This window comes from Pogona vitticeps, chromosome Z (assembly GCF_051106095.1).
Source record: "Pogona vitticeps strain Pit_001003342236 chromosome Z, PviZW2.1, whole genome shotgun sequence".
Classification (NCBI taxonomy): Eukaryota; Metazoa; Chordata; class Lepidosauria; order Squamata; family Agamidae; genus Pogona; species Pogona vitticeps.
In genome coordinates, this window is record NC_135799.1 from 319,297 (window position 1) to 346,755 (window position 27,459).

General features: G+C 43.3%; 1 protein-coding gene across 1 annotated transcript in view; it reads left to right on the forward strand.

Annotated features, from left to right (window-relative positions):
- LOC110071393 (uncharacterized) overlaps positions 1-15,556 on the forward strand; it is a 56,264-nt gene extending 40,708 nt beyond the window's left edge. Inside the window, 1 exon segment of the mRNA XM_078382612.1 lies at positions 14,628-15,556. Within this exon segment, the coding sequence (XP_078238738.1) occupies positions 14,628-15,413 (786 nt within the window). The 3' untranslated portion in view covers positions 15,414-15,556.
- The last annotated feature ends 11,903 nt before the right edge of the window (positions 15,557-27,459 follow it).

Here is a 27,459-nt window from a genome sequence, read left to right on the forward strand (position 1 = left end):
GCCTTTGACCACTAGAGGGGGATATTTTGTTTATTTATTTTTTTAGGTCAAGAAAGGTTCAGGGAAGGCAGGGAAAATACAGTCCAGGCAGTCCAGGACCAGGCAGTCCGAAGACTGTCTACCAATCCACTCTCTAAACGCTGGGAGGAGTGAGGAAGCAGACAGGCACCCTTTTCACTGGCCAACAGTTAACTGAAAGTTCAAATTTTGCACTTTCCCTGCCTCCCACGTGGTTTTTTTCAGTTCTTAACTCAAATCTAAGTATGTAAGTCAAGTCAATATTTTCCTATGAGAGTGGTTCTTAAGTCAAAATGTTCTTAACTCAAGCCGTTCTTAAGTCAAGACCCCACTGTACTCTGTCACTGTAAGGTCTCTGGAGGCCTGGAAATGATCAACAGGGACTCAAATGGGGAGGAGCCTTTTTCCAGCAGCAGAGGTGGCAGAAGCCTATAAAGAGATTCACACAATATAATTTGTATATAAGACTTCAGGTGGGGCTCGTCAGCCATGGAAGGCAGCCCATCTAGGAGAAGGAAAACTCCGATTTCAAACCTCCACTGCCTTGTGGCTATATCCATTCATGGAAAAGGCTTCAGGAGTTAACCTCGAGGCAAAATCCGGAGCTGGAGTCCCGAAGGCAGCATGTGTCGTTCTGCCAACTCCTGCGACATTGCTGGAACCAGTTGTATTGGCTCTTGCCTTTCCATTGGATCATTTCAGCAATGTGGAGAGGGGGGATCTGCTGCTTGGGTAACAGCCTATCCTCCATATTACCTTACCCGGGCTTCATGCTCTGGAGAGGACACTCCTCGATTCGGAGCATGTTACCATAGTCTCTTGAGACTGAAGGATGCCTATGATAAGACTTCAAGAGCCATAGATCTCTTGAGGAATGTCACTAGGAAAATACAAGTAAAATTAAAGGCTGAAGTAGTTTCCCTGAAGAATATGGTTTTGCAAAAGAGGTTAGCCACTTGTAGGATGCTCCTGCATCATGGCGGCCTGTGTGCATATATAAATTAAAAACGTTGTATATACCATGATGCCTCAAAATCTCTAGTAATAATAATAATAATTTATTGTCATTGTAAGTATATACACATGGCATCATAATGTGTTTGTTTGTTTGTTTAGTTGTTTAGTCATATCCCACTCTTCGTGACCCCATGGACAAGAGCACGCCATGCCCTCCTGTCTTCCACTGCCTCCCGGAGTTGGGTCAAATTCATGTTGGTCGCTTTGATGACCCTGTCCAACCATCTCGACCTCTGTCATCCCCTTCTCTTGCCTTCGTACTTTCCCAGCATCAGGGTCTTTTCCAGGGAGTCTTCTCTTCTCATGAGATGACCAAGGTTTTGGAGCCTCAGCTTCAGGATCTGTCCTTCCAGTGAGCACTCAGGGTTGATTTCCTTCAGAACAGACAGGTTTGATCCCCTTGCAGTCCACTTAGATTTCTTAATTTTGGGTTAGAAAAGTGGGAGGCCTCTTATACATCACTGGGTGGCATCTTATACATGGAAAAATATGGTGATTTCTTAAGTCTGGAAACTCTGATTTCATCATTGTTGCTCCTTCTCAGCAATGACTTCCTCAAGATCCAAAAAGTGTTATTCATGCTGACTTCACCCTTGCTGCTCCGTCAGATGGCCTTCTGGTCTCTCGTGCATTAGAACAGGGGGCATCCTAGGACAGAAACCAACTTAAACTTCACCCGACTAAGACTCGCATGAGCGCCTTTCATCTGAGAAATAAAAAGGCCTTTGGGAAATTTCAGGTTTACCAGATTGTTTTTTGCCCCCAAATATCTAGATGTTATACAGATCAAGCACTGACACCAAAACACAAAGCAAAAAGTCTGTGCAAGGAACGATATTATCTGAAAGCTATCAAGAACCGGTTGGGGCACACAACCAGAAAGGCTGCAGAACCCCAGCCATGGCCCTGTGCTTCCCGTAGGCCAGCCCAGTGTGGCATAGTTCTTACGGACATAGCCCTCCGTGGCCAAAATCCTGCTGGCGTCGCTTTGTGTGGCATAACCTGCAACAGGGACCAGAATTATAAAGCTTCCTATCATCTCCCTTTCATGTTGCAGGTATCCCCCCTTTTGCCTGGGGAAGACTTCAGAAGCGTTAATGAAAATGAAACATATGGGTATTAAGAGCCGCAAGATGCATGAAATCCAAAATATCGAATATTACCAAGCAACTCAGGGGTGGAACTCGGTCATTCCGCTATCAAGGCAGGATGAAAGATCACCTCTACCAAGCCGGGAAATTGGAAGATTTCCATCCAGTTATTTAGAGACACCAGGATCAGGGGGTCTCTTCCCAAAGGGCTCCCCCCTCCCTCTTGGCCCCTCTTCCTCACCTGTGCCAGAGGTGAAGGATTTTTTATCAGGTGGGTGGGCCTGCTGTGAAATAGTTTGGCAGATCCTATTGAGGGGGGATGAATCAGGAGGCTCTCCCACCACCCACGTGGGTCCCCCTCTCCCATTTCTGCCCCCCTTTGAGGCTCCACCCCTTCCACTCCTCCCCCCCACCCAGTCTCTGTAGAGAGCTTCTCCATCTTTGACTGGAGAGAATATAATCAATCTAATTTCGGGATTGCCCACCTGATGATTTCCATGTATAGAGTCGCCTCTTGTGTTGTTGGAAAAGGGTGTTTATAATCACCAGTTTGTTCTCTTGACAAAACTCTATGAGCCTTTGCCCTGCTTCATTTTGAACTCCAAGGCCAAACTTACCTGCTCTTCCCTTTATCTCTTGACTATCTACTTTAGCATTCCAGTCCCCTATAATGAGAAGATTCCTTCATGGATTGCTGCCTTGTCATGGCGAAGGGGCTTGAGCAACTCAGGGAAGCTATGGGTTATGCCGTGCAGGGCCACCCAAGACAGACAGGTCATAGTGGAGAGTTCCGACTAAACGCAATCCACCTGGAGTAGGAACTGGCAATGCCACTCCAGTATCTTTGCCAAGAAAACCCCATGATCAGAAACAAAAGGCTAAAAGATATGACACTGGAAGATGGGACCCTCAGGTCGGAAGGTGTCCAACATGCTACTGAGGAAGAGCGGAGGACAACTACAAGTAGCCCCAGAGCTTATGAAGTGGTTGGGCCAAAGCCGAAAGGACGCTCAGCTGTGGACGTGCCTGGAAGTGAAAGGAAAGTCCGATGCTGCAAAGAAAATACTGCATAGGAACCTGGAATGTAAGATCTATGAACCTTGGGAAGCTAGAGGTGGTCAAACAGGAGATGGCAAGAATATCGTGAAGCTGAGGCTCCAATATTTTGGCCATCTCATGAGAAGAGAGGACTCCCTGGAAAAGACCTTAATGTTGGGAAAGTGTGAAGGCAAGAGGAGAAAGGGATGACAGAGGATGAGATGATTGGACAGTGTCACCAAAGCAACCGAAATGAATCTGACCCAACTAAGGGAGGCAGTGTAAGACAGGAGGGCCTGGTGTGCTCTGGTCCATGGGGTCACGAAGAGTCGGACATGACTAAACGACTAAACAAATGAACGATAATGAGAAGAACATCTTTCTTTGAGGTCAGTTCTAGAAGGTGTTGTAAGTCTTCATAGAATTGGTCAGCCTCTTCAGCATCGGTGGCTGGTGCATAGACTTGGACAACTCCGATGTTGAGAAGTCTGCACTGGATTCATATTGAAATTATTCTATCACTTTTGAGATTGCATCCCAGAGTTTTTCCCACTCTTTTGTTGACTATGAGGGTTATTCAATTTCTTCTATAGGATTCTTGCCCAGAATAATAGATAGGATGTTCGTCTGAATTGAATTCACTCATTCCTGTCCATTTTAGTTCACTGATGCCCAGGATGTCAATCTCGTGTCATCTCGTGTTTGACTACATCCAACTTACCAAGTTTAATAGATCTTACATTCCAGGTTCCTATGCAGTATTTTTCTTTGCAGCATCGGACTTTCCTTTCACTTCCAGGCATGTCTGCAGATGAGCGTCCTTTCGGCTTTGGCCCAACCACTTCATTAGCTCTGGAGCTACTTGTCCTTGTCCTCTACTCTTCCTCAGTAGCATGTTGGACACCTTCCGACCTGAGGGTCCTATCTTCCAGCGTCATATCTTTTAGCCTTTTGTTTCTGATCATGGGGTTTTCTTGGCAAAGATACTGGAGTGGCATTGCCAGTTCCTGCTCCAGGTGGATTGCGTTTAGTCAGAACTCTCCATTGTGACCTGTCTGTCTTGGGTGTCTCTGCATGGCATAGCCCATAGTTTCTCTGAGTTAATCAAGCCCCTTCGCCATGACAAGGCAGCAATCCATGAAGGGGTGGCAAGAATACACAAAGGAACTATACCAGAAACATTTGGATATCCTGGACAACCCAGATAGTGTGGTTGCTGACCTTGAGCCAAACATCCTGGAGAGCGACTGGAAAAGATCAGTCTACATCCCAATCTCAAAGAAGGGTAGTGGCAAAGAATGCTCCAACTACCGTACAATTGCACTCATTTCCCACGCTAGCAAGGTTATGCTCAAAATCCGCCAAGGTAGGCTTCAGCAGTATGTGGACCGAGAAATTCCAGAAGTACAAGCTGGATTTCAAAGGGGCAGAGGAACTAGAGATCAAATTGCTAACATGCGCTGGATTATAGAGAAAGCCAGAGAGTTCCAGAAAAACATCTACTTCTGTTTCATTGACTATGCAAAAGCCTTTGACTGTGTGGACCACAGCAAACTATGGCAAGTCCTTAAAGAAATGGGAGTGCCTCACCACCTTATCTATCTCCTGAGAAACCTATACGTGGGACAGGAAGCAACAGTTAGAACTGGATACGGAAACACTGATTGGTTCAAAATTGGGAAAGGAGTACGGCAAGGCTGTATATTGTCCCCCTGCTTATTCAACTTATATGCAGAATAAATCATGCGAAAGGCCAGGCTGGAGGAATCCCAAGCCGGAATCAAGATTGCCGGAAGAAATGTCAACATCCTGAGATACGCAGATGATACCACTCTGATGTCAGAAAGTGAGGAGGAATTAAGGAAGCTTGTAATGAGGATGAAAGAGGAGAGTGCAAAAAACGGCCTGAAACTCAACATCAAAAAAACTAAGATCATGGCCACTGGTCCCATCACCTCCTGGCAAATAGAAGGGGAAGATATGGAGGTACAGTGGAACCTCTACTTAAGAACGTCCCTACTTAAGAACAATCCAACTTAAGAACAGCTCCGTTCACTAAATTTTGCTTCTACTTGAGAATGGAGCTCCAAGATAAGAACGGGGAAAAAAACTTTCCTGCCCTTTTTTTAACCTTAGGTCATTTTAGGCAAATCTCTTAGATTAAAAAAAAATTCTCCCCCTAGTGGTAGAATACAGATTAACCGCCTTTGCATTAGTATATCTACTGAACTTAATCAATGGACTTTGTTACTGATACATGAACTAAACTCTGTGAAAACTACTGTGCATTATATCGGAGCTGAAAACTTGCCTGTATATATTGTAAATAATAGAATAACTACTATCAACACTATCCTTGTGCCTGGTGTATTCATAATCTCAGTGAAGATCTTTTTTGGCCATCATACTTTGGTGTTCAAGTGGATTCCGCTACTCTGTCATCCTGCCTGTGTGTCTTTGTGCTGAAGAAATCAGCACAACATGCTTTAAAACATGTTCCTGAACTTTTCTTGACCTAAGGGGAAAAGAAACAAGATATCCCCCTCTAGTGGTTGAAGGCGGAATAGCAGCTTCCCATTAGTTTCTATGGACGGAAAAGAGCAGATACGGATTAAATGGTTTTCAATGCATTCCTATGGGAAATGCAGATTCAACATAAGAACTTTTCGACTTGAGAACCACCTTCCAATACGGATTAAGTTCTTAAGTAGAGACCCCACTGTACTGAGTTCGTTTCCCCTCAGGGTAACTCTGGGCAACCGTCTACCTATATCCAAACCACTGCATTGTACTGAGTTTGAAATGACAGGTAAAGGACATAGCTGGGCGTCAGTTTTGTCACTGCCCTCCTCTGGCCTCTGACCTCCTTCACCCCCCTGGCCAAATTCTTTTAACTGCTCCTCTACTTCCAGGCAGTAAAAGTTTTGTCCTGATCTCTGGCCAGTGTTTGCCGAATCTATATTAGCTGAAAAGGTATCAGTGTGTCCCTGCTCCTCTAGCCCCATTTGATCTAAGAGAGGAACAATCATTTGCTTGTGGTGATTCTCCCCTCCCCCACTGGGATCTACAAAGGCCTCCCTGTCCAACTGGTCTTTTCCTGGGAAGACCCTATCTGGGCTCTCTGGGTTTAACTGCTCTTCACCACTAGGTTTAACACACTGATACAGCTTGGGATCAGTACTTTGTTCCCTTTTTAATATTTTCTGGCAGTATTTAACAGGCACCACTAACTGCCTTTGAACCCCTTCTCCCCCTTTTGAGGGTTTAACCAGTGTTTCTCTGTACAGTAATCCCTGCTTAATGTGGAATCTTTCGGGTGTTTCAGGGGTTAACTGTATTCCAGACACTTTTTCAAAGCAGCTTTTTAAAGTGGGATCTGCTTGCTGTTCTTGAGAAAAAGTATTGTGTTGTGGTATATCAAGTGTGAATATCTCAGCTGTCTTTCTACAGTCAGTCGTTTTTACCCCCTGACTGCCATTCTTTTCCTCAGCTGTCTCTGCTCATGTTGTGAACGTGTTATAACCAGAACTCTCTTGACATGCTCAGAGAGGTCTGTACCAATTAAAACAGCCGATGGCAACTGTGAGGAAATTCCTACATGCCAATTTCCCTGCCATCCCCTATAACGAAGTGGCACTTCAGCCACAGGCAAGATAATAGTTTCTTGTCCTATTCCTTTCACTGCCATGTGTTCATCTGGTAATATCTATTTGTGTGGTATGATATCTGGATGACACAAGGTCACCTGTGAGCAGGAATCTCTCAGCGCCATGAAGTTGTTATCTAAAATACCAATAGTGTCCCCAGCTGTTTCAAATAATTTGTGATCCATTCTAATCAAACAGCAATGCCTGATCTCAGCCAAAGGAATACTAGGTTCACTCTCATTACCTAGAGAAGATAGCTCTGCTGGCGTTGCCATGGCTACTGACTGCTCACCTATTGTATCAACTTGTTCCTGCTGTACACAAAGAACAGCTTTTGGCTTGCTTAAATTTACTTTCTGTGGTAAAAATTCTTTATTTTCTCTGCCTTTACTACACTGGGACACAATGTGAGCTTTTTTCATTACATTTGAAGCAAGTTCTAACATTCCATTGTTCATTTCCAGCCCCTTTTACTACTTTTCCCCTCCAAATTTTGCCCTCTGGCTTGGCTCTGTTCTGAGGACTTTCCCACAAAATGGCTGCCAACCTTCTGCTGGTTTTTAAATTGTCCTCTAGGATATCTATTAGAGTCCTCCCAAGTTTTCCTCATACTTTTTCCCTCAGAAAAACTGGTTTTTCTTATCTGGGAAATGAAATCAGCAATTTCTCCCGCCTCTTTCAAATTCTGGGGTTTCTTGTCTTTGACCAAATATTTTAATTCACCATGTAAGAGAGAATAAAACTGTTCCAACCCCATAACATTCTTCAGATCCTGTACTGTCTGAACTCCCTCCTCTACCATCCATTTGTCTAGATATCTAGCCAAGTTTGCCCCTAATTGTGAGTAAGACTCATCAGGTTTCTTAGTTACTGACCTAAATTTTTGTCTCAGATGTTCCAAGTTTATGACATACCTGGCAAACACAAACTTTTTGTATTCTTCATAATTTTTTATTAATTCGATGGGCATCTCAGCGTAGATTTCAGCGAGGCCTCCACTAATTTGGGATCTTAAAATAATCATCTTTTCAGATTCCCTCACAGAAAAAGCAGCACACACTCTTTCAAATAAAATAAAAAATGATTCTGGACAATCTCCTTTTTTAAAAGTTGGGAATTTCTTTAGGTCTGCTTTTGATAAATGACCCCCCTCAGAGTTGGAATCCCTATTATTATTATTATTATTATTATTATTATTATTATTATTATTATTATTATTATTATTATTATTATTATTATTATTATTATTATTATTATTATTATTATTATTATTATTATTATTATTATTATTATTATTATTTTGATTTAACAATTCCAATCTCTGGAGTTCAAAAGCCATACGGTCTGTCTCTAAGGCAAATTTTCTCTTTCTCTAACTGTGCATCCATTTCTCTCTGTCTCATTCTTTCCTCCATCTCTATTTTTTTTTCTCCATTTGAGCCTCCCTTTCCATTTTCTCTTTCTCAAACTGTAAGGCCCTTTCCTGCATCTCTAGCTCCTTCAACCTGTATTCATGTGCTTGAGCCAATTCCATCTTTCTGAATTCTGCTAAGTCTTCTCTTGAGGACTCTCCCTCTTGAGCTGAGGTAAATCCTTCCTCCACATCACCAATCTCACTATCTGACCCGGCTGCCATTTCATACAGCCTCTGTTCAGCTTTTTTCCTCCTGGTCAAGGGCATTTTCTTTCCTACAGGCTTCTGTTCCCACTTACAAGCCTTGATTTTAAAACGTACACTTTTCTCCTGTCAGTAAGTCTGCTATAAAGTTGCTGCTCCACCAGCACTGGCAAGCTAGCTACTGTAACCAGGCTTCAGCCTCCAGCTAGGCCTCCCGCCAAAACAGAGTTTTCCTTTCTCTGCCTCAGGCACTAAAACCTTAAACACACAGCTTTCCCCTATCCCAGGTTTAGCTGTTTTCAGTGAGTCTCCTCAGCTTCTCTGCCCTTGGCTCCACTCTGTCCCTTCAGAGTTTTCCTTAAACTCAGGACAAGTTAACCAAACACCACAGCATTTGCTTTGGGCAACTCTTCACACAGAAATGGTCAAAACAGAGCTGTCCCTATCTTAGTCCCCAATCTGAGCTCCTGCGCCCTTCTACTAGACTTGCTCCCCATGAGACAAGTCCTAGAAGGTTACCCACACGTTCACTCAGATGTCCCTGATGAAAGACCCCTGCTCTGGGCACCTTTCCACACAAGGCTTTACTGGATCACTTCGAATCCCACATGCTGGACACCAATTTATTGTAACCGCCACCCTCAAACCTCAAAGGGTGGTTGCTAATTTACTTTAAAACTCTGCTGCCACCAACTTATCCTTAAAATCAAAAGAAGGACAAGTAAATCTTTGAAAACAAGAATAACTGGTTTATTGCTTACAGGAAATAACAGAATAGTAAATCACTGGTAAAGAATCAATAAGTCAATCCCTCTTAATAATTCACTGGCTCACACAGACTATTTCACACTGACAGGCTCTCTCTCTCACTATAACTAATATCACTTTAAACCCTCAGCTCAAACTCTCATCTCTATTCTCCAGTCTGCAATCTCTCTCACACATGCTTCACCAATCTTTTTATACTAGCTCCTCCCCTTAAGTTCCACCCTCTGTCACACCATTGGTTGATGACTCACTGCCCAGCTGTGAAAGACATGTGATGTTATGTCTGCCCTTTACAACGCCTTCTTCTTGGGAGGAAAGCGATGACAAACTTCAACAGCATCTTAAAAAGCAGAGACATCACCTTGCCAACAAAAGTCCGCATAGTCAAAGCTATGGTTTTTCCTGTAGTGATGTATGGAAGTGAGAGCTGGACCATAAAAAAAGCTGACCGCCAAAGAATTAATGCTTTTGAACTGTGGTGCTGGAGGAGACTCTTGAGAGTCCCTTGGACTGCAAGGAGAACAAACCTATACATTTTGAAGGAAATCAAGCCTGAGTGTTCACTGGAAGGACAGATCCTGAAGCTGAGGCTCCAGTACTTTGGCCATCTCATGAGAAGAGAAGACTCCCTGGAAAAGACCCTGATGTTGGGAAAGTGTGAAGGCAAGAGGAGAAGGGGACAACCGAGGATGAGATGGTTGGACAGTGTCATTGAAGCCACCAAGATGAATTTGGCCCAGCTCCGGGAGGCAGTAGAAGACAGGTTGGCTTGGCGTGCTCTGGTCCATAGGGTCACGAAGAGTCGGGCACGACTAAACGACTAAACAACAACAATCTTTATTGGTAACATCCAGAATATGAAATTTAATTTAAGGATCTGTTTCATTTTAAGTAATGCAACAGCTTGGGCCCTGGCTACCTGAAGGACAGTATCTCCCTATATGCGCCTTCTTTGAGATTAAGATCAGCAGAGGGGGTTCTCCTCTCAGCCCCATTGCCAGCCCAAGGATAGCAGATGGGGACATGGAAGAGGAGGGCCTTCTCGGTGGCACCTCATTTAAGCAGATATAAATTTTTTCCTGTTTTAATATTTTAATTATATTTTAAATCATATATTGTTTAATTTGTATACTAATATTTAACTTACAGTGTTTTTAACTGTGTGACTTAATGTTCTGAGCTGCTTTGGGTCCCTTCTTGGGAGAAATGCGGTATATGCATTAAGATAACAATAAGAACAACAACAAAAATAATAATAGGAATAGTAATAAACTGTGAAATTCCAGCCTGATGTGTAAGCTTTGGAGACCTCCAGAGCTGTTCATCAGCCTCAGTAGTGCTTATGTCAGAGTGGCGCAGTTTTTAGCAGCGCCTGTTGCTCAAGCTCCTTGTTCCAGTCCCAGCAGTCAAGAAAATCAGTCAGAGACACTAGACTTCTAGCAGCTAAGTCTATTGACATTTATATACTGCAGCAACAGCAAAACAGTCCACAATCCTCTGCATGAGCCAAGAGAAAGACGTCATCACCCAGTGGCCATATAGACTATCCCACACTGTCCAGTCAGTGGTCAGGGACCTGACGTCACCTTCACCCTTAATTTGTTTATTCCGGTGTCCTTGTCAGGCACTTTATGTCACAGATCTCTGTGCTGAGTGTTCATGGCTGTAAAATTCAGGTTCTGTTTTATTTGGCTTATTTTATATAACCTGACAATATGAATGTAGGATATTGTACTTCTGTGGCCACGATTTTAAAAAAAGGTCCAGTGTGTTGCCAGCAGGAGAAAAAGTTGCCAGGCTCCCCATAGGAAATGGCAGCCTGAATATTGACAGCAGGACTGGCAGCAGTGAAGATGGTCTACCCAGGACACCCTCTCTTCTGCTCCCTGCCATCCACACTTGCTGAAAAACAACCCTGACCTTTGCCTTGGGTTTGGGAGAGAAGCAGTGGACTGTCGGACTGTCAGCTTCTGGGATTTTCCCTTGTGGGATGTCACTCTGTGAACGGTAGTGGTGCTGGGGGACTCCTGCTCCAACCCTTGACCTCTTGGCCGCTGGAGTGTCTCCTGGTTCCATGGTTTCCCGTACTATTTCACACCATTACAGGACAGGGGATACCTGGCTCAGCAGTACTAGGAGCGAGAAGGACCTTGGAATCATCTTGGGTCACAAGCCAGCAGTGTGATGTGGCTGCAAAAATGGCCAATGCTATTAAGGCTGCATGAAGAGAGGGAGCCCCTTCACGGATTGCTCCCTTTTTGTGGCGAAGGGGCTTGAGTAACTCAGGGAAGCTATGGGCTATGCTGTGCAGGGACACCCAAGATGGACAGGTCTGGAATGTAAGATCTTGGTAAGCTGGATGTAGTCAAACACGAGATGGCAAGAATAAACATTGACATCCTGGGTGTCAGTGAACTAAAATGGACAGGAACGGGCAAATTAGCATGTCTACTATTGTGGGCAAGAATCCAGTAGGAGGAATGGAGTAGCCCTCATAGTCAACAAAAGAGTGGGAAAAGCTGTAATGGGACATAATCTCAAAAATGATAGATGTCAATACGAATCCAAGCTTTTTCCTATAGTGATGTATGGAAGTGAGAGCTGGACCATAAAGAAAGCTGTACGCCAAAGAATTGATGCTTTTGAACTGTGATGCTGGAGGAGGCACTTGAGAGTCCCCTGGACTGCAAGGAGAACAAACCTATCATGTCCATCTTTGCACAAAATGTTCCTTTAATATCTCCAATTTTCCTAAACAGATCTGTTTTTTTCCTTTTCTATTGTTTCCCACTAGTTCTATCCACTGTTCATTTAAGAAGGCCCTCTTCTCTCTCCTTGTATTCTTTGGAAGTCTGCATTCAATTTTCTGTAAATTTCCCTATCTCCCTTGCATTTTGTTTCCCTTCTCCTCTCTGCTATTTGTAAGGTTTCCTTGGACAGCCACTTTGCTTTCTTGCATTTCCTTTTCTTTGGGATGGTTTTTGTTGCTGCCTCCTGTACAATGTTACAAGCCTCTATCCAAAGTTTTTCAGGCACTCTGTCCACCAAATCGAGTTCCTTAAATCTGTTCTTCACTTCTACTGTGTATTCATAAGGGATTTGGTTTAGATTATACCTGACTAGCCCAATGGTTTTTCCTACTCTCTTCAGTTTGAGCTTGAATTTTGCTATGAGAAGCTGATGATCAGAGCTACAATGAGCTCCGGGTCTTGTTTTTGCTGACTGTATAGAGCTTCTCCATCTTTGGCTGCAGAGAATATAATAAATCTGATTTCAGTATTGCCCATCTGGTGATTTCCATTTGTGTTGTTGGAAAAGAGTGTTTGTGATGACCGGCTTGTTCTCTTGACAAAACTCTATTAGCCTTTGCCCTGTTTCATTTTGAACTCCAAGGCCAAACTTCCCTGTTGTTCCTTTTATCTCTTGACTAGCATTCCAAACCCCTATAATGAGAAGAACATCTTTCTTTGGTGTCAGTTCTAGAGTATGTTGTAAGTCTTCATAAAATTTCAGTCTCCTCAGCATTCGTGGTTGGTGCATAAAACTGGATGACTGTGATGTTGAAAGGTCTGCCTTGGATTCGTATGGAAATCATTCTATCATTTTTCACATATCCCATTACAGCTTTTCCCACTCTTTTGGTGACTATGAGGACTACTCCATTTCTTCTAGAGGATTCTTGCCCACAAAAGTAGATATGATAATCGTCTGAACTGAATTCACCCATTCCTGTCCATTTTAGTTCACTGATGCCCAGGATGTCAATGTTTATTCTTGACATCTCGTGTTTGACTACATCCAGCTTACCAAGGTTCATAGATCTTAGATTCCAGGTTCCTATGCAGTATTTTTCTTTGCAGCGTCAGACTTTCCTTTCACTTCCAGGCACGTCCACAGCTGAGCGTCCTTTCGGCTTTGGCCCAACCACTTCATTAGCTCTGGAGCTACTTGTACTTGTCCTCCGCTCTTCCTTAGTAACATGTTGGACGCCTTCCAACCTGAGGGGCCCATCTTCCAGCATCATATCTTTTAGCCTTTTGTTTCTGTTCATGGGTATTCTTGGTAAAGATACCAGAGTGGCTTGCCAATTCATACTCTAGATGGATTGTGTTTAGTCAGAACTCTCCACTATGACTTGTCTGTCTTGGGTGTCCCTGCACAGCATACCCCATAGCTTCTCTGAGTTACTCAAGCCCCTTCACTACAACAAGGCAGCAATCCGTGAAGGGGTTGTAATATACCTTCTTTCATATATATCATATATTATTATATATTGTAATATTATATCTTCTTTCATCCTTGGTAGGGTTTAACTTATCTTCCACTTCATCCATTAACATTTATCTTTATTTATCAAGACTTTAAACCATTCCATTTTAGCATCACATCTCCATTTGGTCCCATACTCTGACGACATACCCCAGCAAAGCAACACCCAATAGTAAGAAATCCTCAAACTTTAACTATTTTCCTAAAAATAAAACACCCTAACCCATAAACCCTCACCACTATATTTAATAATATTTCCCCTCTCTTTTTGGCAAGATCCTACCTGGCCATGGTTAAGTGCAAAGTCCTGTACCTTGGAAACAGAAACCAATTCCAGAGTTACAAGATGAGGGATACTTGGCTCAGCAAAACTACGAGCGAGAGGGATGTTGGAATTGTAGATTGCAAGCTAAATAAGAGCCAACAGTGGCTTTTTATTAATCCAGGTTCTCCAGCTCTTCCTTCCCTTTTTCCTTTCATGGGTTCACCATTTTCAATACATTTATTGACTTGCAATGCCTTTAAATCAAGTATTGTACAATGGAGGAAATTTCAAGTAAACCATGGAACTTTTCCAGTAAAACCTCAATTCTAATCAAACCCCATCCGTGTGTTTCAGAGTAAGCTGGCTGGATAGGTCAGTGGTTTAAATATCTGGTTGCAGAACCAGAAGTTCCCTGCTGTGTCTCCCACGGGTAAGGTCAGCCTGTGTGGCCTTCGGGAAACTGCAAGGTCCCAGAAGCAGGGAATGGGGAATGACTTTTGAGTATTCTCTACCTAGAAACCCCCCCCCCAAAAAAAGGGCTGCCATCAGTCAGAATTGACTTTATGGCCCATGATTAATATTATTTCAGATAGTGGTTAATATTAATCAACTATATTTTCCCATCCCTGTCCCTTTGGAAGTATCAATTCAGGCAAGGGGAATCCCTGCTGTTTTCACAATACAGCTAATTTTTCAAATGTTGCCAGTAAAGCCTTCAGGAGACATATGCCTTTCAAAGGAGTTAAAGACAGAGCAAAATCTTTCATTTGACCTCCAGTTAGATTCTGCTCGGTGCTACATCCTCATCTTCCTTTATCTCTATCAGGTAACAAACACAATGGCCAGAATTATACAGAACCACTTCTTCTGGCCCTGAAAAGAGTCAAGTGTGAAGCCGGGAAGAAAAGCTTAGAAAAACCCATGAGCTAAAGGAGAAACAGCTTAAACACCTGAAGTGTGGAGACAGCTTCGGACCAGTGCTGCTAGTTCAAAGAACTCCCCCTGGGGTGAAATCATACAAAAACATGGAATGGGAAAAGAGTTTCAGTGGGAGAAGAAATCTGCATCCACTTCGAAGAACTCACAGAGGGAAGAAACCATATAAATGCATGGCATGTGGAAAAAACCTCAGTGAAAATGGTCATCTTAGGTCATATCAAACTCACAGTGGTGACCTTAGGGTACATCAAAGGACCCACACTGGGGAGAATCCGGATAAATGCATGGAATGTGGAAAGAGCTTTAGTCAGAATGGTGACCTTAGGTTAAATCAAAGGGCACACACTGGGGAGAAATCACATAAATGCATGGAATGTGGAAAGAGCTTTTGTCAGAGTGGTCGGCTTAGGGTACATCAAAATACCCACACTGGGGAGAAACCACATAAATGCATGGAATGTGGAAAGAGCTTTAATCAGAGTGCTCATCTTAGGGTACATCAAAGGACCCACACTGGGGAGAAACTACATAAATGCATAGAATGTGGAAAGAGCTTTAGTCATAGCAGTACCCTGAGAGCACATGAAAGAATTCACACTGGGGAGAAACCACATAAATGCATGGAATGCGGAAAGAGCTTTTGTCAGGATCTGCAGATGAAGCTTCCCCCCCTCTTGACCAGCAAGGAGAAAGGAAGAGACAAACTCGAGAGTCATTTCGGGGGATGGGATCAGGATGATTAAGGCAGCATGCCCCACGGCAGCTGTTCCGCAGGAAAAAGCTCCCCCTCCTTCACTGTGTCCCCCTTTATTGTCTTTTGCTACATTTGCACCAGTTAATTAGTACAATCTAAACAGAGACAGGAAAAACCCTAGATACACAAAAAGGTTTAACATTCCTGAATACATGAGCAGGGTAAACAGAGTTAATAAATATTCCTGAATACATAAGCAGAGTAAACAGAGAGTTAATAACATTTTACCCAGAGACAGGTAATTCCTTTAGTACACAGGCAAGCTAATCAACTCAGAGACAGGTAATTTCTTGAATACACCAGCAACAGGTTAATCATCATCCTTTGCTGGAAGCTAGCTGTGTACATGACTTGTACGCTTCATCACAATGGCTGCTGAAACCACAGACACATATCTGACAAAAGCATACATTTTCCCCACATCCCATCCATTTTCATTTATTTTGTTGAAGACGATAGCTGTTGTAAACTCCTGAAAATTCTGAATCCAAGGAGTTCCGGCGTTGGTATGATGGCCTAAAGTCAGGTTTGTCTTTGGCAAAGGGTGGATTTTCCCCACAAGCTTTAATCAGAATGTTCAGGTTAGGGTACATCAAAGGACCCACACTGGAGAGAAACCACATAAATGCATGGGATGTGGAAAGAGCTTTAGTCAGAGTGGTCATTGTAAGCAGCCCCTTATCTCCAAGAAGATTTATGGGGGTGCCGGAAATTGGGACGAGTAGGAAATCCAGACAAACCTCTAACTGCTGAGCAGAGCCACTTAGATCTCAGCCAGGTTCTGTCTAAATTTTCTTCCTCAGAAAGCCAATCTCCTTATTAAGAAAGCAAGACACACAGACACATCCTTGAGCTATACTCAGAATATCTGGCTCTGGAACTTAGGGTAGCAAACACACGTGGCCAATTAGATATTCAGCCAGTCTGTGCAAGAACTAACACCTACAGATTTAATCATTACTGCTTTATTGAAAAGAATTGCTTTAGAAAAGATTTCAGTTGATAGTAAAATAGTTTAGTAGGTACATTTTCATTCAATACCAACGGAACATTCCACTCCCCCCACTCCAGCTAAAAAAAATAAGGAAATGAAACTATGCTAACTAATATAAAGGGTAACATAGTCCATCTCACGTGTCTTGGGTCTTCAAAGGCTGATGCTAGATGAAAAACCAGTCCATGGTAGGAAAAATAGTCCATTAAGGGAAAAGCACGTGTCTGCCCCTTTCTCAGGCAAACTCCATCTTTTTTTTTCTCCTTTCACTCTCCCTTCTTCTTCCCAGAATGCCTCCTGGGTCTTGTTGTCCCGCCTAACTTTCTCATGGAGCTTCAGTTGTTATCATTCTTTGTGGCAGAATTATTTTGACTACGAAAGTCTCTGCTCTCTACTCAGCTTAGCAACGAGATAACCAGAGAGCGAAGCTTCTCTGAAACAGCATGTAAAACTTTCCTACTACAGAACAGACTTTAAATCAAAATGGATGCTATTGGGACAATCTTAGGACTACATATCCCATTCTAATACACATAAAAACACAAATCATCACATGCCCCCCCTGATTATCGTTAAAATTCAGAGCAGTTAATCTGATCTAATTTTAAGAAATCAAGTAAAAGTAACTAAAAAGTAATTCAAAGTAATTAACTGGTTATATCTCAAAATTCAACTACAGATTAACTATTACAATACTGAAACATAGCACACTGTTGAATACATCGTTTCAACGTTCAGGTTCATAAGAATCTTCACAGTACATTCTAGAAAGACCATCTGCCACTACATTCAATTTTCCAGGAATGTGTTGAACTTCAAAATCAAAATCTTGCAATGCTAGACTCCATCTCAACCATTTTTGGTTGTGAGATTTCATCTTCTGTAACCAAACTAAAGCTCTGTGATCTGTTTGGAGTGTAAACTTACGCCCCCATAGGTAAGGTCGAAGTAAATTGAGAGACCAAAATATAGAAAGAGCCTCTTTTTCAGGTACTGTGTAATTTCTCTCTCTATCCAAGAGTTTTCTAGAGAAGTATGAGATAGGGTAAAGGTTCCCATCTTCTCCTTGCTGTAACAATACGGCTCCAAGTCCTAATTCAGAGGCATCTGTTTGTAAAATGAATGGTTTGTCAAAATCAGGGGATTTCAGTATGGGTGCATCCATAATCTTAGCTTTTAAAGCTTCAAAGGCACCTTGACACTCTGGTGTCCACTTTACCTTGACAGGCTGTCTCTTCTTAGTGAGCTCTGTCAGAGGTGAAGCCAAATGACTGAAATCAGGAATAAATTTTCTGTAGTAGCCGACTAGGCCCAAAAACGAGCGTACCTGTTAGTTTTTGGAATAGGCCAATCATTAATAGATTGTACTTTAGCTTGCAAAGTCTGAATTTCTCCTTGCCCAATCAAATGACCTAAGTACATGACTTTTCCTTGCATCCATTGACATTTGCTGGCTTTGACTGTCAGTCCTGCTTGCTGAAGTCTGGACAAAACAGTTTCAATGTGAGACATGTGAGAATCAAAATCAGAACTGAAAATGGCAACATCATCAAGATAAGCACTTGCAAAAGGTAAACCTTGTAAAAGTTTGTCTATCATCCTTTGAAATGACGCACCTGCGTTCTTCAAACCAAATGGCAATCTTCGGAAACGGAAAGTTCCCACGTGCGTGATGAAAGCGGTCTTATCTCTTGAATCTTTGGCCAAATCTAACTGCCAATAAGCATTCTTTAGATCGAGAATGCTGATAAACTTAGCCTTTGAAAGATGTTCAGTTAAATCATCCATTCTAGGCAATGGGTGTGGATCTGGAACAGTAACACTGTTTAACTTTCTGTAATCAACACAAAATCTTACTTCCTCGAGAATTTCACCCAAAGCGTTACGTTTTGGCACCAGAACCACCGGAGAAGCCCAAGGGGAGAATGACGGTTCAATCACCCCCAAAGATAACATCTTTTGTATCTCTTGTTCAATTTGGATAGCATGATTACCAATTGCTCTATATGGGCTAGACCGTATGGGCTGGGCATTGTTCCCAGTAGTTATCACATGACTGATCAATTTGGTGTAACCTGGTTTATCTGAAAATACATCTTGGTATTGTTCTAAAATTTGAAACAACCTCTCTTTCTGATCAACGGTACCTGTTAAAACAAGATTATCAGACCATGTACCTGCATCTTGCAATTCAGACAACATATCAATAGGTTCATTTGCAGCATGAAAATATTCAGCATGACATTGAAAAACCATTGCAGATCTATCTTTGTACAGTTTCAAACTATTGACATGGTAAAGAACAGGTTTCTTATTAGAATCCAACATTTTGACAAGATAATTGACATTTCCCAATTTTTGAACAATTTCACCTGGACCTTCCCAGACAACTTCTAACTTAGAAGGTCTGAGTGGGTTCAGAACAAGTACCAAATCACCCACAGAAAATTCTCTGTGTCTGGATCTCTTGTCGTGGAAGAACTTCTGACTTGCTTGAGCGTCCAACAAATTGTCTCTGGCCAACTCCTGGACAGCCAAGAGTTTCTCTTGAAGTTTTCTAACAAAATCAGCAACTGGCACAGTACTACTTTTAACCACACCTTCCCAATCGGATTTCAGGAAGTCCAATGGTCCTTGTAGATTTCTTCCAAACACCACCTCACTTGGAGAAAAGCCACCTAGTGAAGAATGAGCTGAGCTACGGTAAGCAAACAAAGCAAAAGGCAAAAGCTCATCCCAAATGTTTCCATATTCTTGGGTCAAAGTTTTAATCATCCTAAGCAAAGTTTGTTGACCTCTTTCCACCATACCATGAGACTGAGGATGATGGGCCGTGCTAAAACTGATGGTTATTCCACTTATCTCGCAGATCTTACGCATAAGTTCACTTGTAAAGGCTCCTGCTTGATCACAAATTATTTTGGATGGTACTCCAATACGCGAGCACAAGTCCACGATGATTCTAGCTATGGTGGTAGCTGTCAGGTTGCTAATAGTGTAAGCCTCAATCCACCTACTGGCAGAACAGATGAAAGAAATGATGTATTTCTTCTTAGATTTAGTAGGAACAAAAGGTCCTAGCACATCCATTTGCAAACACTGGAACACTTGGTCAGGAATTTCCATAATCTGCATTTCGGCCTTTACCTTGTCAGTTTGATGGCCTGTGCGTTGGCAATAGTCACAAGAACTGACATAGTCCTTTACAGTTTTTGAAATACCAGGCCAGTAAAAATGTTGAGAAATTCTCTTTAGGGTTTTTTGTATTCCCTGGTGCCCACTACTCGGATGGTCATGAGCCATTTCTAGTATTCTCAGTCTATATTCAGTAGGCACGACTAACTGTTGAACAGGTTGGGCATCCAAGTTGGATTTGGGGAAATATTCTCTGTACAAAAGTCCATTTTCTCCCCACAGGAAACTAACTTGCTGATGCGCAGGACGTTCAGCATAGTTGTCTGCTTGTGACCTCAAAGAAGCTAGAGAGGGATCATTAAGTTGCTTCAGTCTAAAGTCCTCTGATCCCTTAGGTATCACCTCCTCCATTTTAGTTTCAGTTGTAGCTGCATTATCAGGTTCGGTCACAAGAGGCTGCTGTTGGGTAAGGTCTCCATCTGAGCTATCCTCAGTGGATTCCTGCTCCCGTTCAGGATCATGCATCTCCCTACTTTGAGAACGCGTAACTACCGACATTGAAGTTGCATTTTGACTCTGCATGTGATCCAAAAAAGCAAGATCATTTCCAAGAAGAAAATCAGGTTTTCCCTCATGGGTTAAAATATGTTTTGCACCTGACCAGGACTTATAGGAAATTTTGACATAAGCTAGAGGACTGAAATGCTGATCAGTCTCTATAGAGCCATAAGTTTTTACTGGACACCTCAGGTTGTTCAAGATCAAGGTGGGGTCTAGAAAATGTTTGCTTATCGAAGAAATGTCGGCACCCGAGTCACGAAAAGCACTTAAAGCCATATCACCTCCAGGTGTGTGAAGAAAAACCACCTCAGAAAATGTGCGGGTTGCCCAATCCCTTTGCGCAGTTGGTACTATGCAATCAGGGTCCATAACAGAAAACCTCTCTCCTGATGCAGTCTCTTTTACAATTTCTGAGGAAATTGAAGCAATTTGTAAGTCCAAAACTCTAGGCACATATTGGTTTACTGCTGCCTGCATTCCACTGGCTTGCGAAGGGGTTACAGTTAGGTTAACTCCTTCCTGACTCTGTGAAGGCACAATGCTTGACTGGTGAGGCACAGAAACTGCATTACTGGCAGCTGGCACTTGCTGAGTTCCTGCTGGCACAGAACTTACATACGCCATCTTGGGTGTGCCTGCTTTAGATCTGCGTGGAGCTGGCACAGGTGTTTTTCTAGCTGGCTCCTTAACTTGGCTAGCTGGCACATTCAACCTTGGGCAATCTCGTCGCAGATGAGAGCCACCACATTCAAAACATTTAAGAGGCGTTTTACTCTGACTAGGAGCTAGGCTCCTGCGTTGCTCAAATGAACTTTGCCGGGGTTCTTGAGGAAAAGACTTTCTAAATTCAGGCTGACTCTGTCTCTTAGGGACTACTGGTGCAGTCCTTGCCCTAACAGGTAGGTCATCATGGTAGTAAGGTAGATTGCTTCTATCAACACTGGCTATTGAGTTCTCAAACTCCTCTTTTTCCTTCAGCTTATTAACCAAACGCTCCACCTCTTTCTCTCTGTACTGCTTCAATAACTCATCAGCAATGTTCTGATTATGAATAGATTGAGTGTGACAAGCAACAAAATCAGCAAACATAAGGGTTAACTTATCCACTGGTGATAGACTCTTGTTAGGATCAGGGCCCTCAGCACCAGCTGCTGCTGCTGCTGCTGCTCCTGCTGTCCCATCAGAAATGTTTCTGACTGGCACTCCCTTCCTTACTGGAGTGCTGGCACTCGCCATTTCCTCTGCCTGATCCATCTGTTGCAACTTAGTCCAAGTCTGATCTGAATCAGATCCAAGTATATCCTGGACGTCCTGTGCTGGGAGTTTAGCCATTATATTTCCCTTTTGTAATTCCCTTCTCAGTTGTGAAGAACCATAAGTAATCCTTTGCTTAGCTCCACTTTGAGTCAAGACGTCGTGCTCAAGAGCCTCCAAAAGCTCTTGGTGCCAGGGCTTCGTATCTTTACTAACCAAAGGCAGCCTAGCAGATGCACCACCAATCTTAACTTTTCTCTGAGTCACAAACAGCTCTCCAGGCAATTCCAAAAATTCTTCTCCTGCTAAGTGTTGCTCCATACAAGCTGCAACTAACGCAAACGCCAAGCTGACCCAAAAGGAAAAATCTCTCCCTGCCCATGTAGCCGAAACTGTAGGGCGAGAGCAAAGCCATAAAACACTCTGGCAGGAAACAGCCCTAAACTGGAGCTTCAGAAGGGCGACCGTTTACTTGCATGAAAATGCCCACTCATTAAACAGCCCAATTACATAATCAAAGCATTAGTTCTTACAGACTTGGCTTAAAGCTAAGTCTTTTCATTAAGACCCTTAGCTTAAAAGAAAAAGCAATTTGGCTAATTTATAGCTCTTCAAAGTAAATAGCGTGGAAGAAACCCCTTTGCCAAAGCTTGGGAGTTTCATCTGTGAAAAGCACATGCATCGAGATGCTTGCTGCTTTCAACTTAAGCCAAAGTAAACACAATAAATCAAAGCCCGTGTTTCGTGTCACCGCTGCCAGCATGTAAGCAGCCCCTTATCTCCAAGAAGATTTATGGGGGTGCCGGAAATTGGGACGAGTAGGAAATCCAGACAAACCTCTAACTGCTGAGCAGAGCCACTTAGATCTCAGCCAGGTTCTGTCTAAATTTTCTTCCTCAGAAAGCCAATCTCCTTATTAAGAAAGCAAGACACACAGACACATCCTTGAGCTATACTCAGAATATCTGGCTCTGGAACTTAGGGTAGCAAACACACGTGGCCAATTAGATATTCAGCCAGTCTGTGCAAGAACTAACACCTACAGATTTAATCATTACTGCTTTATTGAAAAGAATTGCTTTAGAAAAGATTTCAGTTGATAGTAAAATAGTTTAGTAGGTACATTTTCATTCAATACCAACGGAACACTCCACTCCCCCCACTCCAGCTAAAAAAAATAAAGAAATGAAACTATGCTAACTAATATAAAGGGTAACATAGTCCATCTCACGTGTCTTGGGTCTTCAAAGGCTGATGCTAGATGAAAAACCAGTCCATGGTAGGAAAAATAGTCCATTAAGGGAAAAGCACGTGTCTGCCCCTTTCTCAGGCAAACTCCATCTTTTTTTTTTTCTCCTTTCACTCTCCCTTCTTCTTCCCAGAATGCCTCCTGGGTCTTGTTGTCCCGCCTAACTTTCTCATGGAGCTTCAGTTGTTATCATTCTTTGTGGCAGAATTATTTTGACTACGAAAGTCTCTGCTCTCTACTCAGCTTAGCAACGAGATAACCAGAGAGCGAAGCTTCTCTGAAACAGCATGTAAAACTTTCCTACTACAGAACAGACTTTAAATCAAAATGGATGCTATTGGGACAATCTTAGGACTACATATCCCATTCTAATACACATAAAAACACAAATCATCACAGTCATCTTTGGTTACATCAAAGGATCCACACTAGGGAGCTTCAGGATCTGTCCTTCCAGTGAGCACTCAGGGTTGATTTCCTTCAGAATGGATAGGTTTGTTCTCCTTGCAGTCCACGAGACTCTCAAGAGTCTCCTTCAGCACCACAGTTCAAAAGCATCAATTCTTCGGCGGTCAGCTTTCTTTATGGTCCAGCTCTCACTTCCGTACATCACTACAAAAATAAAAACATAGCTTTGACTATGCGGACCTTTGTCAGGAAGGTGATGTCTTTGCTTTCTAAGATGCTGTCTAGGTTTGTCATCGCTTTCCTTCCAAGAAGCAAGTGTCTTTTAATTTTGTGGCTGCTGTCGCCATCTGCAGTGAATGTGGAGCCCAAGAAAGAACAATTTGTCACTGCCTCCATATCTCCCCCTTCTATTTGACAGGACGTGATGGGAGCAGTACCATGATCTTAGGTTTTTTGACTGTTTTTCGTGCTCTTCTCTATCACCCTCATTAAGAGTTTCTTTAATTCCTCCTCACTTTCTGCCATCAGAGTGGTATCATCTGCATATCGGAGGTTGTTGATATTTCTTCTGGCAGTCTTGATTCCGGTTTGGGATTCCTCCAGTCCAGCCTTTCGCATTATGTATTCTGCATATAAGTTAAATAAGCTGGGGGACAATATACAGCCTTGTTGTACTTCTTTCTCAATATTGAACCTATCAGTTATTCCATATCCAGTTCTAACTGTTGCTTCCTGTCCCACATATCGATTTCTCAGGAGATACATGAGGTGGCCAGGCTCTCCCCTTTCTTTAAGAACCTGCCATAATTTGCTTTGGTTTTACACAAGCAAAGCAAAGCATGTTGCTTATATACCGCCCGATATTGCTTCAAACAGTCACTGGGTGGTTTACAAGTTATTTATGCAGGCTACACATTCCCCCCCCTTCAGCAAGCTGGGTACTCATTTTACCGACCTCAGAAGGATAGAAGGCTGAGTCAAACTTGAGCCAGCTACCTCGGATTGAACCCCAGGTCAAAGGCTTTTGCACAGTCAATGAAGCAGAAGGAGATGTTTTCCTTTTGTTGGAAAGCTTGGGGGAAGCTAAAATGTAGATGAATATATGTAGCTATAAATTCCATAAAGGTTAATGAAGAATAATAATATTAGATGCTTTGGCTCTTATGGTTTATAGAGAGAGAGTTTAAATATGTGAATCACCATATTGATTATATAGACAAGATTAGACTTACAATGTCTTTTTACCTGTAAAAATGGGGTCTTACAGAAATATATTGATCTGGCCTAGAGCTTCTGTGTGGAGAGGTGTGTATGGCTAAGGTACCTTTATGATGAAATTAGAATTGCTTATGATGAGTTCTGGTTAGATGTGTATGCAGGTGAAAGAATATAAAGAGACTTTATAGATAGCACTTTAAAAGCCAGGAAAAAGAATGAAAGAAATGAATTCCTAGATCCACAAGGCTTTAAATAATTAAAAATTCCTGATTTATACATGGAGCAAAGAAATATAATAAAAATGGGGAAGTTACTTGCTGAATGTCTTAAATGGTTATTAAGTATAGGTAATGCTTAGATTACATTTTCTGATCACAGTTGTTTTAGAAGGTATTGATGACAAGTTAGAAACATGAAGATACTAAGTAACTAAGAACATCTGGTTCAAGATGGCGACCTGATAGCAGGAGGTTGTGTTTTTCCTCTGCTGGGGTCAGCTTTTTCTTTTTCTTTTTGATCTCTTTTCTTTAGTTTTCTTTGTTTATTTTTTGGTTCTTGCCTCCCTCCTTTAATGCAGCTGCTTTTTATTCTCTTATCTCGGCTGTAACAGCAACAAACATTCAACTACAATTGTTGCTATTTCCACCACTATCACCGGAGAGTAAGAACAACAACGTTGTCGCAGCTGCTGCAGTTGGGGAAACAGACAGCGTTTTTGCTGCTCTGCCTCCCGTTCTCCCACCGGCCTGTTTTTCTTTTGTTCTCTTTTTGTTTTTATTTTTACACCTTCTCGTCTCATTTTCTCTTACTTCTTTTTTGTTTCTGTTTTTATATTCTGTTCTTTTACCCCCCCTTTATTCCTGAGCTACCTTTCGTGCTGGGAGTGAAAACGGCCCGGGTCCTGGGGTCTGCTTCCAGATGGGAGCGGAGTGAGAGTGTAGGGGCGAGCGTGGAAGGAGCTGTAGCCCGATACGTGGTGGGGGTTCCCTGTGGAGCTTGGAGGCTCCTTGCTCACCCGGAGGACACCGAGGAGAAGACCCAGGAGAGGACCCAGGGCTGGAGTCTGGAGAACAATGGGGGAGAAACTGCCCCCCCGACGGAGCTTGCCCTGCTGGAACGCCAGAAATCCCCTGAATCAGCCAAAAACGGAGCCGGAGCCTGTAGCCTGGGGATCGTTGGACCAGCGCTGTTGGACCTGGCTGGTGTTAAGCCCAGGAGCGCTGGTTGCTGGTGAGGCAGAGCATTCTGTTTGCAAGCTCCAAAGAAAAGGCTGCGGAGGACCAACTGAGTTGGCAGTGGGGAGGAGTGAGCTTTCCAGAGGGCTTTGGCCGGCCGGGACGGTGAACCGCCATGTTGGGACCTCGGGGAATACTATTCTTCTTAAGACTGGTGCTCTCCTCCTGCTACCCCTGGACTGGCAACAGTGACTCTTTACCCGCTTACCAAGGGAGAGAAATGACAGGAATAGTGTCACCCTTGGTTTGGCTTGTGGTGTTTTTGTTACATCTTGCCTTTAACATTAAGATCTTTGTACACTGCCCAGCTGGTAAGATTTGTAGCCCAGCGCTTTCATTGTTGTCAATGTCTTTTGTTTTAACGTCACTGTTAGATATTATATGTTAATCTGGTATTATTGTTTATTTCATTACTGTATTATAGTTTTTCCCTTCTCTTTCTTTCTTCTCTTCTTCTCTCCTTTTTTCTTCTTTTGACATGGACAGGAAGGCCTGTTTCCCTAGCGAGGTGTTCAATATCGGTGTGATAACGGGTAGAGGGAGGTATGGTGTTGGCACAGTGCCTACTCGTGTCAGAAGAACAGTGAACAGATGTCTGAAGGCTGTTCATTGTTCTGACACTGTGACCAACTGCCAAAATCGAGGTAGGCAGTCCAGCTGGCCCTCCACTCTGAAGTTGGTGCTCCTGAACACCAGGTCTGTATCTAATAAATCCCAGCTTATACAAGATCTTATTCTGGATGAGGATGCAGACCTGGCGTGTATAACCGAGACCTGGATGGGTAGAGAAGGAGGGGTCCCTCTGACCCTTTCCTGCCCTCCGGGTTATGCAGTGCAGCACCAGGGCAGATTGGAGGGGTGGGGGGGGAGTTGCCATTGTTTATAGAAAATCATTAGAGGTTACCAGGCGCTCCTCGGTTGTGAGGCCAGGTCTGGAGGCTCTCCATGTGTGGATTGGGGCCAGGGATGGTATTGGGATTTTGTTGGGTTACCGCGCTCCCCGCGACCCAGCCACCTCCCTACCGGAGCTGGCGGACTTCATCTCCGCGGCACTGTTGGAGTCCCCGAGACTTCTGGTCCTGGGTGACTTCAACATCCATGCGGAGGCGGAGGTATCCGGGCCAGCTCTTGAGTTCTTGGAAACCATGGCTTTCTTGAACTTGTCCCAACATGTCAACGGCCCCACACACATGGGTGGCCATAAGCTTGATCTGGTCTTTTCCACCGAGTGTAGTGAGCGTGGTCTGATGGTGACTGACCTCGTGTCAGTCCCCTTGTCATGGTCAGACCATCACCTGATAAAATGTAACCTCGCAATGGCGCTTCCCCCCTGCAGGGAGCAGGGACCCATTTTGATGGTCCGCCCTCGAAGGTTACTGGATCCAATGAGATTCCAGGACACCATGAGAGGGATTCCAGTGGTACTGTCCGGCGCTCCTGTCGAAGCCCTGGTTGATGGTTGGTTTTCCGCCACCACTAGGGCAGTTGACACGATCGCACCCAAACGCCCTCTCCGTAGCAGAGCTCGGCCAGGACCCTGGTATAGTCAGGATCTACGAGCGATGAAGCGAATAAGGAGAAAGCTAGAGTGCATTTGGAGGAAGGAACCGACGGATTATAATAAGACTGCTGTCAGGATCGCAACTAACCGTTACCTTGCCAAGGTAAAGGCTGCGAGAAGATCTTATGTCGCTGACCGGATAAGCGAGGCTTCCAATCGGCAGGCGGAACTCTTCCGTATAGTTCGCGATCTATCCAGAATTGGCCAGGTTGAAGGGCCTCCTAATAGCATCTCACCTGACCAATTTGCAGCATTTTTTAAATCTAAAGTGGAGGCCATCCGCCATGACCTCTCTCCTTTTTTAAATACAATGGATCGAGCAGAGATCTCCAGCGCTCTGTCCTGCCCAGTAATTCTCGATTCTTTTCAGCCTGTAACATCAGACTTGGTAGACAAGGTGCTTGATCGCTGTCGGGCCAC